General features: G+C 46.9%; 4 protein-coding genes across 4 annotated transcripts; 3 read left to right on the top strand and 1 right to left on the bottom strand.

Moving 5' to 3' along the window:
- Positions 1 to 4671: 4671 nt before the first annotated feature.
- HD556DRAFT_1244589 (uncharacterized protein) lies at positions 4672 to 8828 on the top strand (the record flags this gene model as incomplete). The annotated part of the gene is made up of 3 exons (XM_041298460.1): positions 4672 to 5394; positions 5473 to 7413; positions 7485 to 8828. 3 exons carry the CDS (start codon positions 4672 to 4674, stop codon positions 8826 to 8828), a joined length of 4008 nt encoding a protein of 1335 aa, XP_041156055.1.
- Positions 8829 to 12855: 4027 nt separating this feature from the next.
- HD556DRAFT_1400553 (heterokaryon incompatibility protein-domain-containing protein) lies at positions 12856 to 15737 on the bottom strand. The gene is made up of 2 exons (XM_041303814.1): positions 15547 to 15737; positions 12856 to 15497 (listed from the first exon to the last, which is right to left on the bottom strand). Exon 2 carries the CDS (start codon positions 15356 to 15358, stop codon positions 13097 to 13099), a length of 2262 nt encoding a protein of 753 aa, XP_041156056.1. The 5' UTR covers positions 15359 to 15497; positions 15547 to 15737; the 3' UTR covers positions 12856 to 13096.
- Positions 15738 to 16098: 361 nt separating this feature from the next.
- HD556DRAFT_832436 (TLD-domain-containing protein) lies at positions 16099 to 18287 on the top strand. Its single transcript, XM_041311768.1, has 5 exons — positions 16099 to 16205; positions 16255 to 17458; positions 17514 to 17758; positions 17813 to 17947; positions 18017 to 18287. Exons 2-5 carry the CDS (start codon positions 16274 to 16276, stop codon positions 18189 to 18191), a joined length of 1740 nt encoding a protein of 579 aa, XP_041156057.1. The 5' UTR covers positions 16099 to 16205; positions 16255 to 16273; the 3' UTR covers positions 18192 to 18287.
- A 908-nt stretch (positions 18288 to 19195) lies between these two features.
- HD556DRAFT_832405 (MFS general substrate transporter) lies at positions 19196 to 21420 on the top strand. The gene is made up of 10 exons (XM_041311767.1): positions 19196 to 19552; positions 19604 to 19623; positions 19672 to 19875; positions 19929 to 20015; positions 20070 to 20114; positions 20172 to 20264; positions 20318 to 20698; positions 20749 to 20865; positions 20920 to 21060; positions 21111 to 21420. Exons 1-10 carry the CDS (start codon positions 19370 to 19372, stop codon positions 21292 to 21294), a joined length of 1455 nt encoding a protein of 484 aa, XP_041156058.1. The 5' UTR covers positions 19196 to 19369; the 3' UTR covers positions 21295 to 21420.
- Positions 21421 to 22146: the final 726 nt, after the last annotated feature.

Here is a 22146-nt window from a genome sequence, read left to right on the forward strand (position 1 = left end):
CCAAGCCGAGTCGGTTCTAACAAAGCCGAGACAGTCCTAACCGGGGGGGCGGTGGTTTTCCGTCCTGTCGTATTTCCTTTACTTTTGCTGTTTTGCCTTCTATCGTAGTCTGGCTGCGCGTCCGTCTAGTCTCTCCTTGATTTTGCTTATTTTTGTATCGTAGTCTGGCTGTGCGTCCTTCTGGTCTTTCCTTGACTTTGCTTGATTTTTGCTGTTTTATTTCCTATCGTAGTCTGGCCGTGCGTCCGTCTATTCTTTCCTTGACTTTGCTTGTTTATTTCCTATCGTAGTCTGGCTGTGCGTCCGTCTAGTCTTTCCCTTTCCTTGACTTTGCTTGATTTTTGCTGTTTTATTTCCTATCGTAGTCTGGCTTTGCGTCTGTCTCATATTTCCTTGATTTTGCTTGTTTTCTTGTTTTATTGCTGTCGTAGTCTCGGTCATCGTGGTCCTTCTCTGGGGCGATGCTTCGGAGTGATGCGAAATTTCATTTCTAGTAGCCTTGGATGGGTGGGCGGATCGCATCTGGTATCTTCTTGACTGAATTTAGTTTGTGCTGAAATTCCTGTTTTTTTGACATTAGCGCATGCGTATGATGATTCTCTTGTCATGACCTTTGATGAGAGATGATCTCGTTCGTAGTCTATCGGATCGTGTTGATTTTTCCTTGACGGTCGTGGTCTGGGCGTTCCCCTCGGACAGAATCTTGACTTCATTTTGCTTGATCTTCGCTGTCTCTTATTTCGTAGTCTTTGCTTGTGGTGGCGCTCGTCTGGGGTGATGCGTCGGGCGAGGACAGAGTCTCGTTTTGACTCGACTTCGCTTTGCTTTATTTTTGCTATTTCTGATGATTTTATCGCTTGACTTTCCTTGATTTCGTAGTCTCCCTTCGTGGTGTTGCGTCGGGCGAGGACAGAGTCTCGTTTTGACTCCACTTCATTTTGCTCTATCTACGTGATTTTTTGTGATCTATCCCTTGACTTTCCTTGATTTCGTAGTCTCCCTTGTGGTGTTGCGTCGGGCGAGGACAGAACCTCGTTTCGACTTGACTTCATTTTGATTGATTTTTCTTATTTTTTGTGATTTGATCCCTTGACTTCCCTCGAATATTCTGGCTGTGGTCTTGCTCTGCCGTGGCTTTGACTGATTTCGTAGTCTCCCTCCTGGTGATGCCAAGAAACGAGACACCGAGACAATACGTTCCTGCTGACCGAAGCTGGCTAACTAAACCGAGACGGTTCTAACAAAGCCGAGACGGTTCTAACCGGGGGGGCGGTGTTTTTCTGTCCTGTAGTCTTTGCTTTAGTTTTTGCCTTTTTGCTGTTTTGCTTGATCGTAGTCTGATGTCTTCTGGTATGGACCGCTGTAGTCTATTGGATCGTGTTGATTTTTCATAGATGGTCGTAGTCTGGGCGTATGGTTTCATGTTATTCGCTTCGGTTGTATTCCTTATAGTGGCGCTCGTCTGGGGTGATTCGTCGGGCGAGGACAGAGTCTCCTTTTGACTCGACTTCATTTTCCTGTATTTTTGCGATTTCTGGTCATTTTATCCCTAGACTTTCATCATCCATCTGAAACTACTCGCCTATTACCAGATGATATTCATAGGTCCTACGAAATCATATGCGCACAGAGACTCGGTGATAGTGAGCTTCAGCCAAAGAAGTTTGCGTTCATCGGAAGGACTGGAATCCAATACTAGGTGCGTGGTGATGCATCGGTGGAGGATGGAATTTTGTTTTCTCATCGCTCGACTTTCCTTGATTATTGCTGTTTTTTCATCCTGGCATCGCTCATCATTTTTCATCAATAATCGCATTAGCATGCGCGCATGCTGTTCGTAGATGACTTGGAACTAAAAATCTCGTTTCCTGTAGATGGACTATCCTCGACTCGGACCGCTTCTTTGTTTTTTTCATGGAAAATACTGTTAGCGTGCGCGTACGCTATTATCTCCCCGATAGTGACTTTTGATCATGTTCCTTCGTCATGGATGGTTCCCCTTGATGGGTCGCGACCCTCCATTTAGCTAGGAGGGGTGTCATGACTTTCGGATCGAACACTGTGCGACTGTTGCCACTGTTGTGTCTGACGCGACGTAGGCTTGGTTACCACAGACACTGACGCGACAGCGCGACAATACTGACGCGACGTAGGCTTAGTTACCACAGACACTGACGCGACAGCGCGACAATACTGACGCGACGTAGGCTTAGTTACCACAGACACTGACGCGACATAGGCTTAGTTCCTACAGACACTGACGCGACAGCGCGACAATACTGACGCGACATAGGCTTAGTTCCTACTGATACTGACGCGACTGCGCGACTGATGTCAACGCGACGTCGCGCGGTAGTAAGCCCCATACTACTCGTGACATATATTTAGGGAGACTTCCATCCTTCGTTGGTACCGACCGTTCATCGAGTGGAAAGATTGTGACACTTGAGTATGCATGTCAGTATTTGAAGGGGAAGATACGGAGGTCGTCATACTCATCTCCTTCCCTAATCACCAATTTACAATACTCCACAGAGCTATTTGAGTCATCACCGGCATCATAGACCCCTGTAATTGAAACATTGATCCAATGTATTTGTTAGTGAGCAGGTAAAAACAGTTACTAGGCTGACATACATTCCAATGACGTGCATCGCCTGAGTGTATGTAGTTTAGGGTGACTGTTTCGCATAGGAGGCAACGTTCTCCTGCCTTCTGCATGAGATGAATGACTTATGACTGATGGTCGGATAGACATGGAGGTCGAAATGATAGGTTTGCAATGAAAAATGATAGGTAAAGCAACGGAAGACCAGAGTCGCCTTGAGTCGGATAAATGGTCCATTCCATGCAAATAATCATAAGATCCGGGCGGATCGGGAAATAAGGTAGATACAATGCCATCAAAATCATGTGACACTAATATGTAATGTAATGTATTCATATGGATCTAGTGGAATGTAATCTTAAGGTCCGAGTTACAGGGAGCCGAAGAAGGGAACAAATCGAAAAATATATAGCCTGAGACAGGTACAATGAGTTAATGGCATATATCACGTTAACAGGACAATACTAGGACTTCAGTACAGCGAGCGCTTACAGTCTGATGGAGCAAGACGATTCTATTGACATTATGCAGGAAATCCTGAAGTCCAAGATCCTTGATTGGCACCCACGGAGTTCGAATATCATGGAGATTCCTGGATGGAAAGACAAAAATACATTCGATGACGGATGGAATAGTGATGATGATGATGGAGGACTATTGGCAGCCATACGTAACTGCAGCATTGTGCATGAAGAAGGTCCGCAGATCGCAACAAGTAAGAGGGGACGGGGAAGGCCAAGAAAACGAGTAATACAGCGTCGTGCGTACATGTGCATGACCTCTATTTATATGAAGATAATGTTTGCTTGCAGGTAGCAAAAATAAGCCACCAGTTGCACCCATTGTGAGGGACTCATCAACTCAGAACATCGAGAATGCGGGTAGAACATATATCATTCATGCTACCACTAGTCCAGTACCACCTAATCATTCGCCATCACAAGTGAATGTTGTACGTTATCTTCCAATTGATTAAACAATGATTAACATGTGTAATACATTTTAGCAGAATAGCGTTCAAGAGAATGATACAAAAATGGATATACTACAGCAAATAATCGACTCTGGAATCATGGATTGGAATCCTCAGGTGTCGTGGACGGCAAAGGCCACAGCATACAATGGCATGCCACAAATAGTCAATCATGTAGAGGAACAGTCAACAGTGATGAAGGGCAGCAAAGCAGATGATCAGGAAGGTTATAATAGAAGGAATAAGCCACCTCGACCACGCGGACGGCCAGTCAAGAAAGTGATCACACGGCGTCAGTACCTGGTCTTAACCGTGATTTTTTCGACTGAAATGACACTTCATTACAGGAAAAAAACACAAGACACAAATGGTCATGAATACTGATACGGTTAGACCCATAATACGTGCCACAAGTAACCCTTGTCAGCAAGAATCTCCAGCAAGTGTAGTCAGAATTTTATCTGACAGGCGCATCAAGTGTCCACAAGTCATTGGTTTGTGATCCAACACTCTTTATCAAACATCATATAACAAATTTAAATGTCAGCATCTAAGATAAATCAGATGGACAAAGTGATATCAAGTGTTGCTGAAGCGCACGATGAGGATGATGATGAGAACAACGAGGAAAATCAATGTAAGTTTTAGCTGTGATGTTTTGTTGGATGTGTTAGAGTATTAAATATTTACTAATTGATTTTATCAGGGAGTCGAGCACCATCTGAGACATCACCCAAGAGAGCAACACCTGATGATGAATATAGACCACCGCCATCACAGCAAGCTGAGCTACGATCACCATCAATCAATGGACAAAAGACCATAATGGTTGCATCGACGGATGAGGAAATAGCATGTGAGTTCGCGTTGATGTGTGGGTAAATGTATACACCAATCTAACTCAATCACAGCTCGTGCAATGGCCCGACCAATTGTCTGGACGTCTGCATGGCATAACTGGAAAACACTCGCACCAAATGAATGGATTGATGCGACAGTAGCAAACTTTTATTTGTCCAATGTGTGGTATGAGATGCTGGGCAGGTCTTCCATGAGATACGTGGACTTTTATGCAGCCATGGTGGATGAGATGGTGGATGAAGAACTGGAGCTCTTCAGGAGGAATCATTTCTTGCCTCAGGGAGGCATATGTCCTGTGGTCCCTGTCGGATTGATAGTCCATCATTCCGATCACTTCTTTGCAGTCATTTTCGACTATCGTCGACGCACAGCGCATGTCTTGGGTCGCCGTATTTCCGACTCGGTAATGGACATCGATGGAGTGGATTTACACGACTGGAATGATTGGAGTGGGCCACAATACTGGAGGAGAATTGGATCGCTTCATGGCTGGAGTACAGGGGATGTCAGCGATGTGTCCGTGATAAGCAAGGACTGGATGCAAAATGGCGTGGACTGTGGTCCTATCGCTTGCTCCGTGCTTGAACAATGCCTCACCTCAGGATTAGATGAGCATGGCAACCTGCCAGGGTTTGAAGTCCAATGCGGCCACATACTGCGAATCACAATGTTGCATAAGATCGCCGGGCGCATCAAACTCAGCTGCAGCGACTATCTGATTCTCCTGGACGGTCCACAAGATTATTGGAGAGAGGATGATGTGCCAGATGAAGATGTTATTTCTGCGATTCAAAATGGGCGGCACCAGGCTGAGTGCCTCAAGCTCATGCGTAAATTGACTATCTTGAGCGCCACTTGCTCGATGTGTCAACGTCCCATTCTACATCAGGATGATGAAAGCCCCTTCCAAAACGAGGATAACGGAGATATGAACCAAGTCGATCAGGATGTTGTAGATGCTGAATGGAGTGAAGGCGAGGATACACTCGGCATTTCGCTTCCTGCAGGCAGGAAGGTGCATCTTGCAAAGTTGTTGAAAGCAAACAAACAACTAGCAGGATCCCGGAACCGCAATTCAATAGTCCCTCGCTCTGTTGGAACACACCTCGAATTGGAACCAGAGATACTACCTGACATGCATGATGCAGGCGACTCGCAACGCTCTAAATCTGCCTTAGCATCTCGGAGGCGAGTGAAAAACTTGAATCTAGGAAGCAACAAACGATTTCCACGTCCAATTCCACCACTTCCCCTTGGTGCATATTCAGGTAGGAGGTGGCTCAAGGACGACCTCGCATTCGACGATTATGAAGGTGGGCCTACAATCGAGATGTTGATAAGACCCAGGGACGTAAATAACACTATGACATTGTGTGCTGGGGAAATCCAACTTTCTACTGCCTGGGTGTATTGGGTCGACCATGGATATCGCATCACGCCTAGCTCATTCCATATATTCTATCAATGCGACCCCACGGCCACCATGGACCACATCATGCCTATTGGAACGACCAGCTCATATGATGCTTCAAATCAGATTCCAGATCGAGTGACGGGTGCATACAGCCTTGCACGCCTCAGACCATCTCCAGAAGCACGGCACGTGCATATTACAGATGTGGAAATACTCTCTGCTTCGGAACTCATTGATTCCGCGCAATACGACCCCCCTCTGCATGAAGAATGTAGGTTCGGACACAATGCTTTTGTCCGTGGCCACACCAGTCATCGATACGGTGATGGTGCTGCATTATACGTCGACCTGGAAAGAGATTCAATCACATTTTCAGAGGATGAGATAGAGACCTCGGTGGACATAGACAGTATCATTTGGACGACAAAAATGTTCCGATGCAAGGGTTCTGTGGGGATCTACATCACTCCGCCATTTCAAACAAAGCCTGGCATATTCAAGCACAATCACACATATGTCGACATTATGATACCGCAGTCGGAAGGGGACGCCAATAGTCCTGGTGGAAGAACAGAATGGCTGTCCAAAAGATTTCCCATGTCTGCCATCCCTCATGCCTCTATTGGGCGCATATCCTCCGCTTCCTCGACGCTCAATCTTTACGTTGCCTTCCCAAGAATGATTCATCAACACCCGGTGAATGGTCGTAGAATCACCCTGATGCCAAAGGAGGTCTTGGATATCTTTTGGGATAGAGTGCTGCTGCCATCCATAGGAGACTGCACCGACGTCAGCTGGGCGCCTTACCTCAAGCACACTTTGGAGGAGGCAAGATATAAGGCGAGAGGTAGAGATGGACGCAAAGGCGGATGGGGTCCTCCAAAGACAATACCACTCTCTGATGATGACTTTAGAGATGTGCAGGACCGCATGGAAGCTCGCATACGTGATGGAGGGGGAGAGCTGAGTATGTATGGATCGTTGTTCTTTATTCTGGAGGGAAAAGGAATAAAGCTCCTGACAAAGGACGGACAGAGAGGCCGTTTCTCAGGACCAGAGGAGGCCCTGCGTCGAAATCTGTCCGACCTCGACTGGCCATATATGATGGACCGGAGGCACGGGGAGCTTCTTCTGGATGTAGGCATCTCATTCACGCCTCGCTCTCCAGATGTTCCTGTCGTCGGGGTGTGGAGATTAGATGCGTTGGAGGCATCGTTTGGTGCAGGAGGCTACAAGCGAGGCGATATACATCACCACAACATGCTGTCCAGATATGGCGCACTGCAGGCAGAAATGCAACAGGAAAGATCACAGCAGACTCACATAGCATTCAGGAGCACCTACAATCTATACTACGAGTCCATCCGCACAAACAACAACCAGGCGAACTTTGCTTCCGACAGCGATGCATACAAGCTATCTCCTTCATACATGGCTGAATGCTTTGACATCATGAAGGTTGTCGATTGCTGCAAGGGGAAGACATATGGTGTTAGAGATGAGTATAGGGTCAGCGGCCACGCAGCCAGGATCATGTTGGACGATATAGAAAGCAAGGTCGGTCGTTCATGCTCCATTCATTCATGATTTTCATGCAAGCTCAATTACCCTGAATGCTGTTAATGCAGGCTGTTCAATATCTGCAATCAGATCCAATACTGTGGATTCCATCCACAATCTGGTTCGAGCTCATCAGGCGACGTGTACGGGAGATTCAAAGGACCCAAATAACCATCGTAAAAAAGAACCCTCCCAATCTTGGCATCCTGACTGGTCTGCTAAACCACATGCTTCGCTCGACTACATCAACCCCTATCATCTATGACTCCCATGTCCGCGAATCCCTCACCCTCCTTGAATACAGGAATGTGCTCGAGACAGCAGGGATGTTTTTCTTGCAGGACTTCGATATAAACAGCGACACGTGCCTAGAGGAGGTGCAGCAAATCGATGATGTTAATGTTTTGGGACTTATGGGAGTAACTGCAAAGGCGCAAAGGGATAGAGCAGTGGCAAGGATGGATGCATGGCGACGCAATGAGTCAGAATCAGAAGAATATCCTCTTGGTCGGACACCAACCTGGACCAGCCTCAAGACAGCCATCTCACACTCTCCAGCGACAATCATGAGAGACTGGTCATGGACATCCAGGATGTCCAACATTCAACTCACTGTTGGACGTTTGGTCGTAATGTTCACAAGGCATCTGTGGCTCATGCTGATGGAAGAAGTCATTAAAGGCACCAGACCCTACCCTAACTCACTTTATGATGCCATGAAGTGCTGGACGATAACAAGCATCGACGATACACTTGCTTCTGTCGCTTTTGAAGCCTGCAATGCTGGTTTGCATGACCATACAGGCGTAACTCCAGGTCGCTTGGGTCCCCAGTCAAGAGCCTTTGTGCACAGATGCTCGTTATTCTTTCCTGACCCTGACGCTCCCCATAAGCGCAATGCTCAGTGGTGTGGACTGTGGGAAAGAGATGGATACATCGCAGAATTCCATAGGACGATGAAGACATTGGATGGGGATCAGCAGGAATCGCTAAAGCAAGGTTTACGGGACATATTTTCGGAACTTCACTGTCTACCTTCGAGTGGTGTGAGGGTGTGGATCCAAAAGAAGGATGCCATAGTATTCGTAACAAATCCTGCATTTTATAGGATCGACCGCATTGGAAGGGGGGGCGAGAGTCAGAGGAGAGCTCCAAGAGCGCGTCGGACTATGAAGGTGATCAAGGGAAAGCGCATATTTGCGGCTGATCTCATGGACTCACAACCATTCGACGCCGATGGGAATTTGAGAAGGAAGACAGAGAGGCAAAAGCGTCGGGAGATTCACAAAAAGATGACTATGGAAAAGAGAAACAAAAGGGTACCCCCACCCCCACGTCCTCGCAAGTCCAGGCCATTCCCAATGAGTGAATCAGCACATGTGGTGACAGATGATGAAATGGATGTGGATTAGCATGTGTACATGATATTCTATTATATAGATGCACAAGTATAGCCCATAAAATGCAGATAAGTATCCTTCTCTGGGTCTCCCAGTATGCTAGATGCACAGCTGTAAACAAGATGGATAACCATGAACATGTGCACTTGACTGCGACAGTATGAAAATACCGTGATTAGGCTAGGGTAATTCATTATTGTCCTCAGCCAGGTCCAGAAGGTGATGTGGGATTCTGTTTTGACCATATTAATATACCTCAACAAATTTTTCTGATGATGTTTGGGTTGAAATTGTTTGTGCACTGTATGTTTGTAGCTCCCTATTCTCATTCACGACTTTTTCCAAGCCAATCAATTAAGTAACTCAAAAAAAGAATGGTTCAAAATCCATTAAGCCATTCTCCAGGATTCAGAAGGTTAGAATGCAGAGGTGACCTCAGTTACACTAAAATATAAACAAACATGGTCGATGAAGAACTGACATGGCTGTGAGCTTGCTTAGTGTCCTACCATCCTCTATGCCAGACACAGCCAAACCAATGGCAAATTGTGCAAGAAAACTGTCATAGAGTCTAGAGCTTCCTGCCTCTCTGACCAGATGGAGGGAGATACCGTGGTTCTTTGCAGACTGTGTGATTGACTTGCGACAAGTAACCCAAATACATCCAAGCATGTAGCGAGTTACTCGCTGTCTTGTTTATAATTGAAGACAACACTTCACAGCTTGCTGTATGGAACTGGAAACAGACAAACTCATCCTGGTGATTCAAGATGAAGCAGAGTCTGTGTTACCTGTTTCTGATATATATTCTAGACATGCTCCAGTCGTGAAATCACCACCTTCACCTTCCTCACCTCTCATCCAAACATGTAGTGAGTTCCTTGCTGTATTATTTATCACCAAAGACAAAAAACTTCAGAGCTTGTCGTGTGGAAATGGACACAGGTGAACTAATACTGGTGAGTCAAGATGAACCAATTTGAACACAGAAATCATGGTAGGATGAGGATTTGAACCTAGTTCTTCCCAATGAGTTAACCTGTTTTCCATTGCCACATAGCAAACTCTTGAGTGTTGTCCTGCCATGATTTCAGCTACCAATATGTCAACCCTATTTCTGTTTTTCCCATATCAATGCAGATGTGTTTTTCCTTTCCAAGGCTGAATGGAGAGAGGAACTTGTCATTCTACTCGATGACATCAAGGCTCAAGGTATTAATCTAAAGTGTAGTACTTACCTTCACGGTGGTTTTGATGTCTGTCTATTGTCAAATATGTATTCAAGGCGGCAAGACAGGCCAACCAATTTGCCACTGAGTTGGCCATGTCTGGCATGGAAGATGGCAGGAGAAAACACCAGCTCGCATCTGCATCACGCCTCGCATTAATCAAGTATTCCAACACCTGCTGGAGCTGGTTTCATCTCCTACCATCCTCCATGACAGCCAAATCAATGGCAAATTGGGCAAGAGAACTTTGATAGAGTCCAGAGCTTCCTGCCTGTCTCATCAGATGGAGGGAGATACAAGGTTGGGATGGGTGGGACCCATATATGGCGACATTTATAGACACCACATGCAGTGAAGACACTATTTTGCTTGTAAATGTCGGTCTTTTAAACCTTATTTTGTGTTATTAGGAACTTGCTCCGAGTGCTATTGAGCCCTATTGATGCGATAGGAACACTTTGTTTGTCAAAAAAAAGTCATGTTGGTCAGTTCAATTCAGTTGACTGGCTGCCTCTGTTCCAGTTTCATTTTTTGTGTTCATGTGATTGATCAGACTTGAAGCAGAACTTGTTTTTAATATTATAGAACCTGCTTAATGCACTGGAAACATGAGTTTGTCCATGAAAAATAACTACCTCATTGTGCTGCCTCCGCATTTTTCCTGCTTATGTAAGCAGACCTACCTTGACCAATGATTGATTTGTTCAACCTTCATATGACTTGCTTGGCTTCAAATAGACATTTCAATTGAGGGTATTGAGCCCTCTGAATACGATGGTAACACCTTTTTCATTCAAAAAAATCACATTCCAAAGTTATGAGTGTCTGTAATGCTGAGGCCCTCAACACAAGGTCTATTGCTTCAGCCTTTATATGACTCGCATGGCTTGATCTTAGGCTCATTATGAAGGGAATTGATCCATATATATTGAGCAGCAACAGAAATGCTTAATCTTGCAGAGTCTTGGTGTAAGTGTGTCCAAGTCGACCGCTTTTGCTTATGTAAGCTGTGTCGCCCCTGTCATGCTGCCTCACTCAATGATTGATTTTTTCAGCCTTCATGCGACTTGTCTGGCTTCATGTTGAACATGATATAGAGGTTATTGACCAATCTGAATGAGATGGCAGTGCTTATTTGATCCAAAAAAATCAGGTTTGAGAGTCATGCTACCCCCTCCCCCCACCTACTTCACCAAGAGGCATGATTTCATGTCAATAACGATGTGAAAAGGATGTTCCCAGTGTTTAAGAGTCATATTAATAGATTGGAGATGGTTTCATAGTGTTCTGAACCAATATGGAATGTGATGTGCGAGTTTGCCTGATACCCCCCCTCAAAGATCGATTTTTCTAGGCTTCCCATGTCTTGCCAGGACTGCAAAAGTATGTTTCCTGGGGGTTATTGATGCGTCTGAAGACGATGGTAAAGCTAGTTTTGTCAGGAAAAATCAGGCTGTTGAGATATGCAAGGTCCCCCTCCCCCCCAAACTCATATATATTGATATTATGTAAATACCGGTATATAAAAGAATGTTCCTACTGTTTTCCATTCATATAAATCGATTGGAAATGGTCCCAGAGTGGTTTGAGCCCATCCTGATCAACATATGCGAGTTTTTATGGTATCCCCCTCAAAGATCGATTTTTCTAGGCTTCCCATGACTTGCTTGTACTCTAGAAGTATTTTTCCGGAGTACTCTTAATGTCCCTGAACAAGATGGTAGAGCCCGATTTGTCAGGAAAAATCAGGTTCTTGAGATACAGAAGGTCCTCCTCCCCCCTCCTACTCCATATATCTGACTACACTCAGGTTTTGCCCAAAGCTGATACTGAAAATGGTGGTCCCAGTGTTTTTAAGGTGTAGAAATCGATTGAAGATGGTCCCAGACTCTCTAGAGGTCGACATTGTTGATGTTTGTTGGAGGGGTGGAAAATTCAGTATTTCGACATTATCTCCAGATCCCAACCGCCGTTTTCTTTCATTCCGAGCTCATATTAATCCTTGGAGATCCTTCTAACATATGTACCAGCCCGAGAAGAGAAAAAAGTTTTGAAAGTTGAAACCTATTTCTGTTTTGACCATATAAGTTTGGTCAGGAAAAATCAGGCTGTTGAGATATGCAGGGTCCCCCTCCCCCCCCCAAACTCATATATCTTGATATTATGTAAATACCGGTATATAAAAGAATGTTCCTACTGTTTTCCGATCATATAAATCGATTGGAAATGGTCCCAGAGTGATTTGAGGCCATCCTGATTAAAATATGTAAGTTTTCCTGATACCCCCCTCAAAGATCGATTTTTCTAGGCTTCCCATGACTTGCTTGTCCTCTAAAAGTATTTTTCCGGAGTGCTCTTGATGTCCCTGAACACGATGGTCGAGCCCGTTTTGTCAGGAAAAATCAGGTTGTTGAGATATAGAAGGTCCTCCTCCCCACTCCTACCCCATATATCTTACTATGGTCACTTTTAGCTCAAAACCGATACTGTAAATAATGATCCTAGTGCTTTTAAGACGTAGAAATTGATTGGTGATGGTCCCAGGGTCTCTGGAGGTCGAGAATATTGAGTTTGGTCACAGGTATAAAAAAGTCAGTATTTCAACTTTATCTCCACATCCCAACCGCCGTTTTCTGTCATTCCGGGCTCATATTGATCCTTGGGAATCCCTCTAACATATGTACCAGCCCAAGAAGAGAAAAAAGTTTTGAACTTTGTAACCTATTTCTGTTTTGACCATATAAATAACCCCTTAGGATGATTGAGCTGATAGTGCCAGATTATGACCGAGAGTATTAATTATATAATTAGGGACGTTTGCGAGAACATGACATGTTGCAATATGAGAAGACATCGATGGCACAAATGAGGAATTTGATTAATGTTTTCGGTATTTGCCCAGTGTCTCAGGCTCGTCCTGCGCGTTCTTCCAAGTACAGAAAACCAGATTTTCTGAGGCTTCAAGAATACTCAGTATTTTCTAAATTAACGATGCCACAGCTGGGACCCGTCCCATCCATCCAGTTTGATCTATTCAAACAACCTCACCGGTTATCCCAACAGAACAACCTTCTGCTCCCCTGTCGAGTTCGGCCAAGCATGTTCAAATATAACCCCAACCCCAACTCGCTCCATGCGTTTTCCATCCTGCATCTTCTGCACCGCCATCACATACAACATGCATCCGAGATATTGTTTCCCTAGTGTGTCCTCATCGTACAACCCTTTGGTTTCATCTGTGCGAGACAGAACAATAAATTCGCATGAAGTCGGTGAATGGGTGGAACGCGGAAGGATGACGCGCCCTACTAATGTTGATGGTCGAGGGACGTCATATAGTATAGAATATGTGGCATAGTTAGCCTTGGGATCAGCACCGACGACATCGTCCGCTGTCGTAACGTTGAAATGAGCCGAGCGAGTTATGAATACTAACGTCCCAGGTTGCAGGGGCGCATTCTCTGTAATTAGAGTTTGTGCGTCGATATCGCCTTTCGGAATGACGTATGGACTGGAGTTTGCTTCTTCAACAGATCTTGCCATCCGACCAGTACGTCTAACATCCTGGGGAACAAGCCGACCATCATCATCCACCATATGCCACTGTTCCACCAGTGACTGGGTTATCCACGGAGAAACGCCTCCATTCTGTGCATCAACGAACAAGTTCACTTCGCTATACTGGACAGCACCCCGCCACGCAGCCCATGACCAGGATGGCCACAACGTCATATTTCTATCCCCAGTCGCGCGCCGCACACATGATGTACTGGGCGTTGGCTGCCACACTAACGCAAGTTCTAGGTCGACGATGGGCATCCCAAAACGGAATGCTTGACCAGGGCTACCACCAGCGAGCTTGAATCCCTTGGCCATAGCATTGATGAGCGCCGTAACAGCGTTCACGATGTCTGACTCCATAGTAAGCCTGCGTTGCGTATACTTTCCGATGATGCTCATGTAGTGCCCCATATATGTAGAGTTATTCCACTCCGGTGGAGCACGCACGGACGTGAATCCACCTGCACCGCCGTACTTCAGGGGGTGTGATGCCCAGGGGAGGTTGATACGCTCTGCAATCACATCTTCGCTCCATATATCCTCTCCGCATTCAAAGTGCACGTGATGGGGGGTCAAGAAGATGCGGCGGCGCGAGAGCATGAGTTCTTGATATGTCCAACCACGTGTGTCCCATGCAGAACTTGCTATGGCCTCACGGGGGAGAATGAGGGGGACGGCGAGGTGAAGGCCTTGTATTTTAGTTATTTGTTGTTTGGGATCCCTGGTCCCTGGGCGGATGCCTGGGAGAGGATCATGCGCGGAGGTGCCGCCAGCAGCGAAGATCGTGAACGCGGAGGTGCCGTAGATAAGCTCCATCACACCGATTTGCACTGCTTTGTCCTTAGGGTCATCTTGCACGATACACAACGCGTCAATCCAAAGGTATTGCTCGCCCAGCTGACGGACGAGTTGAATGGTGTCTAAGATTGTGGATGGTAGCACTGATACATCAAGGCCGCCTTGTGCTCTGCGCTGCTTGATATTTGCCCGCGTCGTCCAGTACTCTTCTCCTGTACCTCCCCAGAGGTAGCTAAGAGCGACGAAACGGCAGGATGGCGGAGCGCGAACCACGGCCATTCGAGTTACATCCACGACTCTCATGCTCTTCGGAAGAATATCTCCAGTGCCCCTCCACCATACCGTTTCACATAGCTTCCCATGCTCGTGTTCACAGATGTGGATCCATCTCTTCAACAGGGCGATATCAACATTCTGACCAACCCTCCTGCCATGAAGTTCTTTCGTCCTCCCGACTTTGGAAGCATCTTCTCCCAGGAGCTGAATATCCAGCAAGAGGTTTGACTGCGCAGCGACCATAGCAGCTGTAACATCCCGAGGTCTGTCAAAAGTCTGAATATGCAGCCGATGACAGATATCCCTGAGTACAGGAGAGATATAATCCGGAATGTTTGGATACCCGCACTCCATCGCATACAGCGCACAGGTAATATCAGAAATGTCGATATCAGGCAACTTATCCAAGTTCCACGCGCGACGGATGACGATAGCTATGAGGTTGCACAACCCGCATTGGTCGGACTTGTTAAGGATGTCTGTGAGGTGACCAATGGGGATTGCGTGTTCTTTTGGGACGCCATCATGTAGGATTGCATGGAGGTCGAGGGAGGAGCACGTTGAGCAGAGGGGTGCGTCGTTTTCTGGTGGGAGTTCTGGGGTATGGTTGTTTGGAATAGGAAGCGAGATGGAGTCTTTCGTGCGGATCTTTCGTCGGCGCTTGTGCAAGCAGAACATGGGAAGACAGAGACCCAGCAAGGGGACACTGCCTGTGCCTATGATACCAATGTCCTCGCCAAGAAAGTCACCCTGAATCCTCGAGGTTAGTACCACTCACCTTGAGTCAACGGAGCTTGCACGATGGTTGCTGTAGACTCTTGGACCTGTCAATAGACCTGTGGACTCCGATCCAAGCTCGTACATACCTTGGGTTCTTCAATTTGAGGTGTAATTCTGGGGCAGCGTTTCAGCTAGGTCTTCTACAAGTAGTACATAGACCAATATTTGAAGACAGTCATTACTCACATTACTATTGGGATGTTTGTAGTCTGCAAAGCCGTACTAATGCGTGCCGTGGTTGGTGCGGGCTGGTAAACATGATGGCCGTGGGCCCGTGGCCAAGCGGTGGCTGTGACGTATTCAACAGAATCTTATTACTCAATCGTGACTTCGACGGGCCGCCTAGCTAGTCCTTGCTTTTCATTCTCTTCGAAAGTCTTTGTGAGTATCACCTGTGCTTCACGAGGAGTAAAGAGACTTAAGAATATTACAATCTCAGCGCTCAGCATACACGCATTTCACTTGTACTTCTGTGAGTGCGCAAAGGGCCTCATTCATCCAGCGCAACGCCACTCATGAAATGTGCATGTACAGAGCTCAGCGCTCAGTCTTGTCATATTTACTGAGCAGGTCAGTGTACTGCAGCTTTCATACATTCAATGGTCATCAGCCTTAGAAGAGCATCCACGAACCGGCTATCTCGCTTCCTATAACATCAACTTTCACTAACTGCATCGTGTCCATCAGGTTTTCTTGCAGCCTCAAAGGCCATAGCTAACTCGCACCTCATGTTATAAACTTGCGCGTATGTCTGTTCTCGTTGAATGTGAATGCTGAGACAAAACGATTCTTAGAACACTATCATATAACGAAATGACGATGACCACCCAACCGCTGATTCCCCTACCCTCTCATGATCATACACGGCGGCCCCTCCAGAGGCCAATTGCACAACCCCAACCAATCTATTCACGCATCAACCCACTCGACGCAGCTGAGATCGACCGTTTCGCAACTTTGTTCTCCCCCGCAACGCCCCCAGGAACTCCAACACCTATCTTTCGCGATCAGCCTCCAACAAGTCGCCCGCAGCAGCACAGAAATCGCACAGCAAGTATAGACTCCGAATTCGGTGCCTTTGTATCGGTGCCTGCTGCTCAAGACCCGCTTTCATTTGACTTTCCGGTGCTGGAGCCTGTCGCCCTGAAGTCTCAGAGACCTGCCATAGCTGGGAACGCAAGCTTACATTACTTTGATCAGTTCACCTCCAGCGCAAAAACGGCTTCTGAGCAGAATAGACGGGTTGTCCTTGATGAGCTGCTGGAGCATGAAGATGATCCTTTGTATTTTCTTCGGGAGTACATTCAACCTCCATTATCTCCCCTATTCGAAACTCAACCAACGTCGGCTCAAAATGGTATCGTTACGCAATCACCGTCTCCGATACCACCAACTGTGAACTTGATTGACGCAGATGTCAAGCCGCCTTCTCCTCCCCCACACAAGTTGCCTGTGCTCACTACGAGCGTAAGCTCTCAGCCCCCCGTGAATATACGCGAACCTCTTCCTCCCCGTCTCAGTGGAGTAGCCTCGCCTCCATCAGCAGGCGTTCCTTCTGCATCAACCTCGTCGTTTCCCTCTTCCCCAGCCACGCCTCCAGCACATGCTACGTTATCCCGCCTTTCCTCCACCTGGGTCTCGGCGTTCCTGCCATCTGCTCGATCTAGACAATCCACAGGATCTTCTACATCAAGTTTGGTACATCCAGCACCTAGTAACAGTAACCTACCTCAGCCAACGCACATGCATGTGGCGCATCAGACGTCTGGCATCACGCGTGGCACCCCTTTTGCCACTCACCCTTACATTCCACCATCCGGTGCCCCTGGTTTCGCAGGCGATCGGATCTGGGACAAGGGCTTCTCAGACGCACTCCACGATGAGGAAATGAGTGAAGTAAAGGGCGTGCTAGGAAAAGGGAAGAAGATCCATGCCCTCAATCTTGTTGGAAGGAGAGAGGGCACATCAGTAGTGCTGAGCGAACCCATCGCAAATCTCGTCCGTAATCCTTGTCTAGTGCATGCAGCTAGTACTCACTCATACACTCTTCCAGATTCGTCCCCACCTTCCAGCACTCACTCGTCTTCCACGGACATGGACTCTATTGTACTCGCTCGACCAACACGGTATCTCGTTGAATACGCTGTATTCCAGATGTGAACCCAAGTTGCCCTCGACGCCAGGTGCAACGAAAGGAGCTCTAGTTGTGATCAAAGATGCAAGAGATGCGATTTTCGGCGTGTGGATGGGGGATGGGTTATGGTTGGAAAGAGGAGGGTACTATGGGAGTGGCGAGTCGTGAGTTCCCTCGCCTTGTCCTCTGGGTTGTCGGAGCTCATTTTCACCGGTCAGCTTCCTTTGGAGATACCAACGTCCTTCAAACAAAGAGGACGGGCTAGAAGAAGGGACACTTGATGTGTACAAATGGACGGGGAGGAATGATTACGTTGCGCTCTGTGAGCCCGGGTTCATATCTTTTGGTGGCGGGTGAGTATCCTTTCCCTGTGACCTTGTTCAGTTTCCACATCCCAATGACCAACTTGTTTTGATGCGCAGAGACGGACACTACGGTCTTTACCTTGATGCCTCCCTCCTTGACGGATCTTCCGCACCATGTCCTACATTTGACAACCCTGTTCTGTGTTCTCGTGTGGATGTTGGGAGCGTCGGCGTTAAGAAGGATGTGAGCTTTGAGTGTGTAGGACTGGAGGTGTGGGGTGTAGGACCTTAATTGCTGTCGTTTTGTGAGTAGTATGATGTGCTTGATTCCTTTATTTCATCTGCTTCTGAAGGCAAATGTTCTCATTTTCTATTGGCTGATCTATTTCTGTCGCCGATAGAGGACGAGGCATGCACACTAAGTACAGTACAATGAAATGAGTGTGTGATGACCTGTTACCGCTCCCGAGAAGCCACTGTTCGGTCACCAGGCCGTATAGCTTACTGCAAACATCTCATCGATTCCCAAGATCTGCTTGTACACCAGTTGCAACCAAAATTCTCTCTTCTCATGTTTCAGATCCGTTCCTAGATATTTGTGGTAATCTCTGGAGATATGTGTAAGCGACTGGCCCAGATAATACTTGCAACCATGATAGCACGTACCAGTCATCCGCCAACCGCCTCTCGAAATCAGCTTTGAGAATGGTGAGTTCAGTGTTAATCTGACCGAGAAACATTTTAACATTGTCGCAGGCTGCAGTGACATATGGGCCATCTGTGGCAGTAACACGAGGCAATGACAGGCGTCGAACGTTGAGCAAGGACGTACAGCAGGTATCTGCCGTATTTTGCGGTACGGCAAACAGCTCACTCGGCGTATGTCGGATGTTGTCGAAATTCTGATAAATCACCAGCAAGACGGCAGCATCATCATGACAATAATGGACTCAGAGGCGTTCGACCTCGGGACGGGCTTGCTCTCCGTCTGCAAACCCTAACCGAGCCAAAAGCAACCAGGCTTTTCGAGCAAATATCGCATTCCCCATGGCACTGCAATATATATGTTTGACGGTTAGTCCAATCATCAGTTGCGGGATTAGGCACGAACACTTAGTAATCTTGAACAGCTCCAGCAACCCTGCGTGAGGTAGGCGACTTTCAGACTCCCAGCTATCTCTAACTCCATTGAAAACATCTTCATCAAACGGAATGGTTGGTTGAGTATACTATGGTTCTACGAGACAGAATCCAATCGGACCGTGTAGGCGGGACACGGCTGTTATTTGTCAAGGCTCCCTATCACTTATGACGAGGGTCCGATATTCTACGTGCACCTCCAAGGCGCGTCAGCCCAGTTTTTTCGTGCCAACAGATTAATCGATATGAAATTGGCTTGCGTGTCACGATATATAAGGCACACCTAACCGTTGAGGCCATCCCTCAGACCCCACTATCATCACCCCATTTATGGCACCTGACCCTTTTGACACTGCACCGATCTCGCCCTCGAAGGAGCATGTTGAGTGCAAAGAGCTCGATGTCGACGCAGAATTCGGTGGCATAAAGGCACGAAACAAGCTAGAGCGCAAGTTGTTATTGAAACTCGACCTGCACATGTCAATGCTGGTCCTCATGTATATCCTCAATTTTGTGAGTCACCTCGCATCAAGGCGCCTGATCTATATCTCATTCTTGTACTAGATCGATCGAAACAATGTTAGGTATGCCCTTGTCATGAATCGCTGATGCATCATTCACAACAGATTAAGTGCGGCACGCACACAGCTCACCACCGACCTCCATCTCGAGGGTCCACAATTTGCGACATTATTGTCTATCTTCTTTGTCGGATATGTTATGATGCAGGTTCCCTCCAACATGTTTCTCAATTACATCGGAAAGCCGTCGCTTTATCTGCCTGCTTGTATGGTAATTTGGGGAGTCATATCGGCGCTGACTGGAATTACTACAAAGTATGACCGATCATTGATGTCTGACAGATGACCGACCATACTCCTCGTAATAGTTTCGTTGGAGCGCTCCTAACGCGATTCTTTCTTGGCTTCATGCAAGCAGCTTTTTTCCCCGGCGCCGTGTTCTTGATTTCGAAGTGGTTCGTTAATCATGGAGTATATTTTCAGCCGAAGTCCTGAAATTCAATGTACAGGTACAAAAGCACAGAGATAGGTTTCAGAATAGCCATCCTCTTTTGGTAAGGGTGCTACTATGCTGGTGGATATATATATATTCATTGACAGCACCATTACAGCGGAAACATGATCAGTAACGCTTTCGGAGCTGTCATTGCATCAGGTATTCTTGCTAACATGGACGGTGGCATCCGTGCACAAGCCGCGTGGAGGTAATTCAATCCAGTTAATTTGTCAAAGGACTCTGTTGAATTTCATTTATGAGGTGGCTTTTCTATATCGAAGGAAGTCTGACTGTCACCATTGCGATAATGACTGTCTTTGTTTTGCCGGACTTTCCAATGACAACAAAGTGGCTTACTGATGACGAGCGCCGGCTTGCACTGAAGCGTATGGAGGAGGATGTCGGTGTCGGAGACCAGTTAGAAACTGAGAACGGTGGCTTCAGTTACGGCTTTTACCTCGCCATCTCCGACTGGAAGGTGTGGTGGATCGCAATACTATCGACTGCTCAGGTTGTAGCGTTGTCATCCCTTGCCTATTTCCCTACTCTTACTGCAACACTTGGCTACAACCCAACGACATCGCTGCTCCTCGTTGCGCCTCCTTGGATATATGCTGCCATTTTCACATTCGTGTGGGCCAGGTAAGCTGGGATATCGAACAATCTAGGGACTGGTCTGAAGAACTCCTCAGACACTCTGATAAAACACAAGAAAGGTCCTTGCACATGAGCATTTCGAGCCTCATTGGCATAATTGGGTCCCTTGTTTCGATATGTACCATGAACACTGCAGCCCGATACTTGGCTCTGTAGGCACATAATCTAATTTTAGACGTCTCACTGATAGTGGCCCCCCTCAACAGCTTCCTCATGGCGCAGTCCCATTCATCACATGTCTTGATGACCACGTGGGAGAGTAACACATTTGCGCGACCGCCGTCAAAGCGCGCAGTATGTTTTTCGCTTATCAATGCACTTCAGCAACTAGGCAACATCGCAGGGTCGTGAGTAGTTCAATCGACCATTTAAAATTCATTGACGAAATAGACTGTAGGTACGTCTGGTCAGTTAATTGGGGCCCTACCTATCGATACTCTTATACCATTGTGATTGCCGGTAACGTTACCGCGATTATGATGACTTGGATTCTCAGACAGCATCTGAAGACATTGAACAAGAAACTGGAGAAAGAAGAGCAGGAGCAAGGGAAAGAAGAAGGATTCCGCTACGTTCTCTGAACGATGGCTTGGTGACCTACGGGTTTAGTTTTACAAACAATGACCACGTACTAGCAGCCAATGTTTACCTTTATTAGTGCCATAGATATCTTGAATTCAACATGAACTTCAGGGACTTTCTCCGCCAGCATCGCCTCAATTCAGTTATCATGAGTCCAGATTTACCACAGTCTGTCAATCAAGACAGACTACTAAGGAGAGGGTGTAATGGACACGTAGAAATGGACAAATTTTGGAATGACTACCTAGTCCTATTTGACCAGGTGGGCAGCATTTTTCATATATGGCTCCAGCCAATGACCCTCTGTATCGTCAGCCAATCAATGCAGGGATTTTTGGGGGTTGCGGTGGTTCGCATTGGACGCTGTCACAGTACCTGAGACTGTTGTCTGGCACAACTAGCATGTACAGGCTCTCCCACTAACACTCTATAGTCGGCCATCTCAGAGCACTGCGTATCATTCCGTACAAACATATATAAATGCGATCAATGACTGGCTGATCGACCACTGACTGGCGTGAATTAGATCCCATGCATAAACGACATTCAAGCATACATTGTTGATCGCCTGGTGAGTGAAAGACATTGTCAGTCCCAAAATTTTAAACGAAGACGTGATGAGTCTCTAAACAATGAGACAATATAGTCCTGACTACACTGCGGTGCCCGTCATGGCTCGGCCGGGCTCGGCCGAGTCTGGACCACCCAAGCCTGAGTTTACGTCAAGTACCGTTCATAGACAAAAATATGGTCTCGCCTCACATTATGCCCCCATGGGTGGAGTTCGGTAGTTAGCAGGTGTGATCAGGCGGACTGGTGCTCAACTTGGCGATCAAACAACAGTGCCATCG

This window comes from Suillus plorans (assembly GCF_016647745.1).
Source record: "Suillus plorans strain S12 chromosome Unknown HD556scaffold_63, whole genome shotgun sequence".
In the NCBI taxonomy this organism is placed as follows: domain Eukaryota; kingdom Fungi; phylum Basidiomycota; class Agaricomycetes; order Boletales; family Suillaceae; genus Suillus; species Suillus plorans.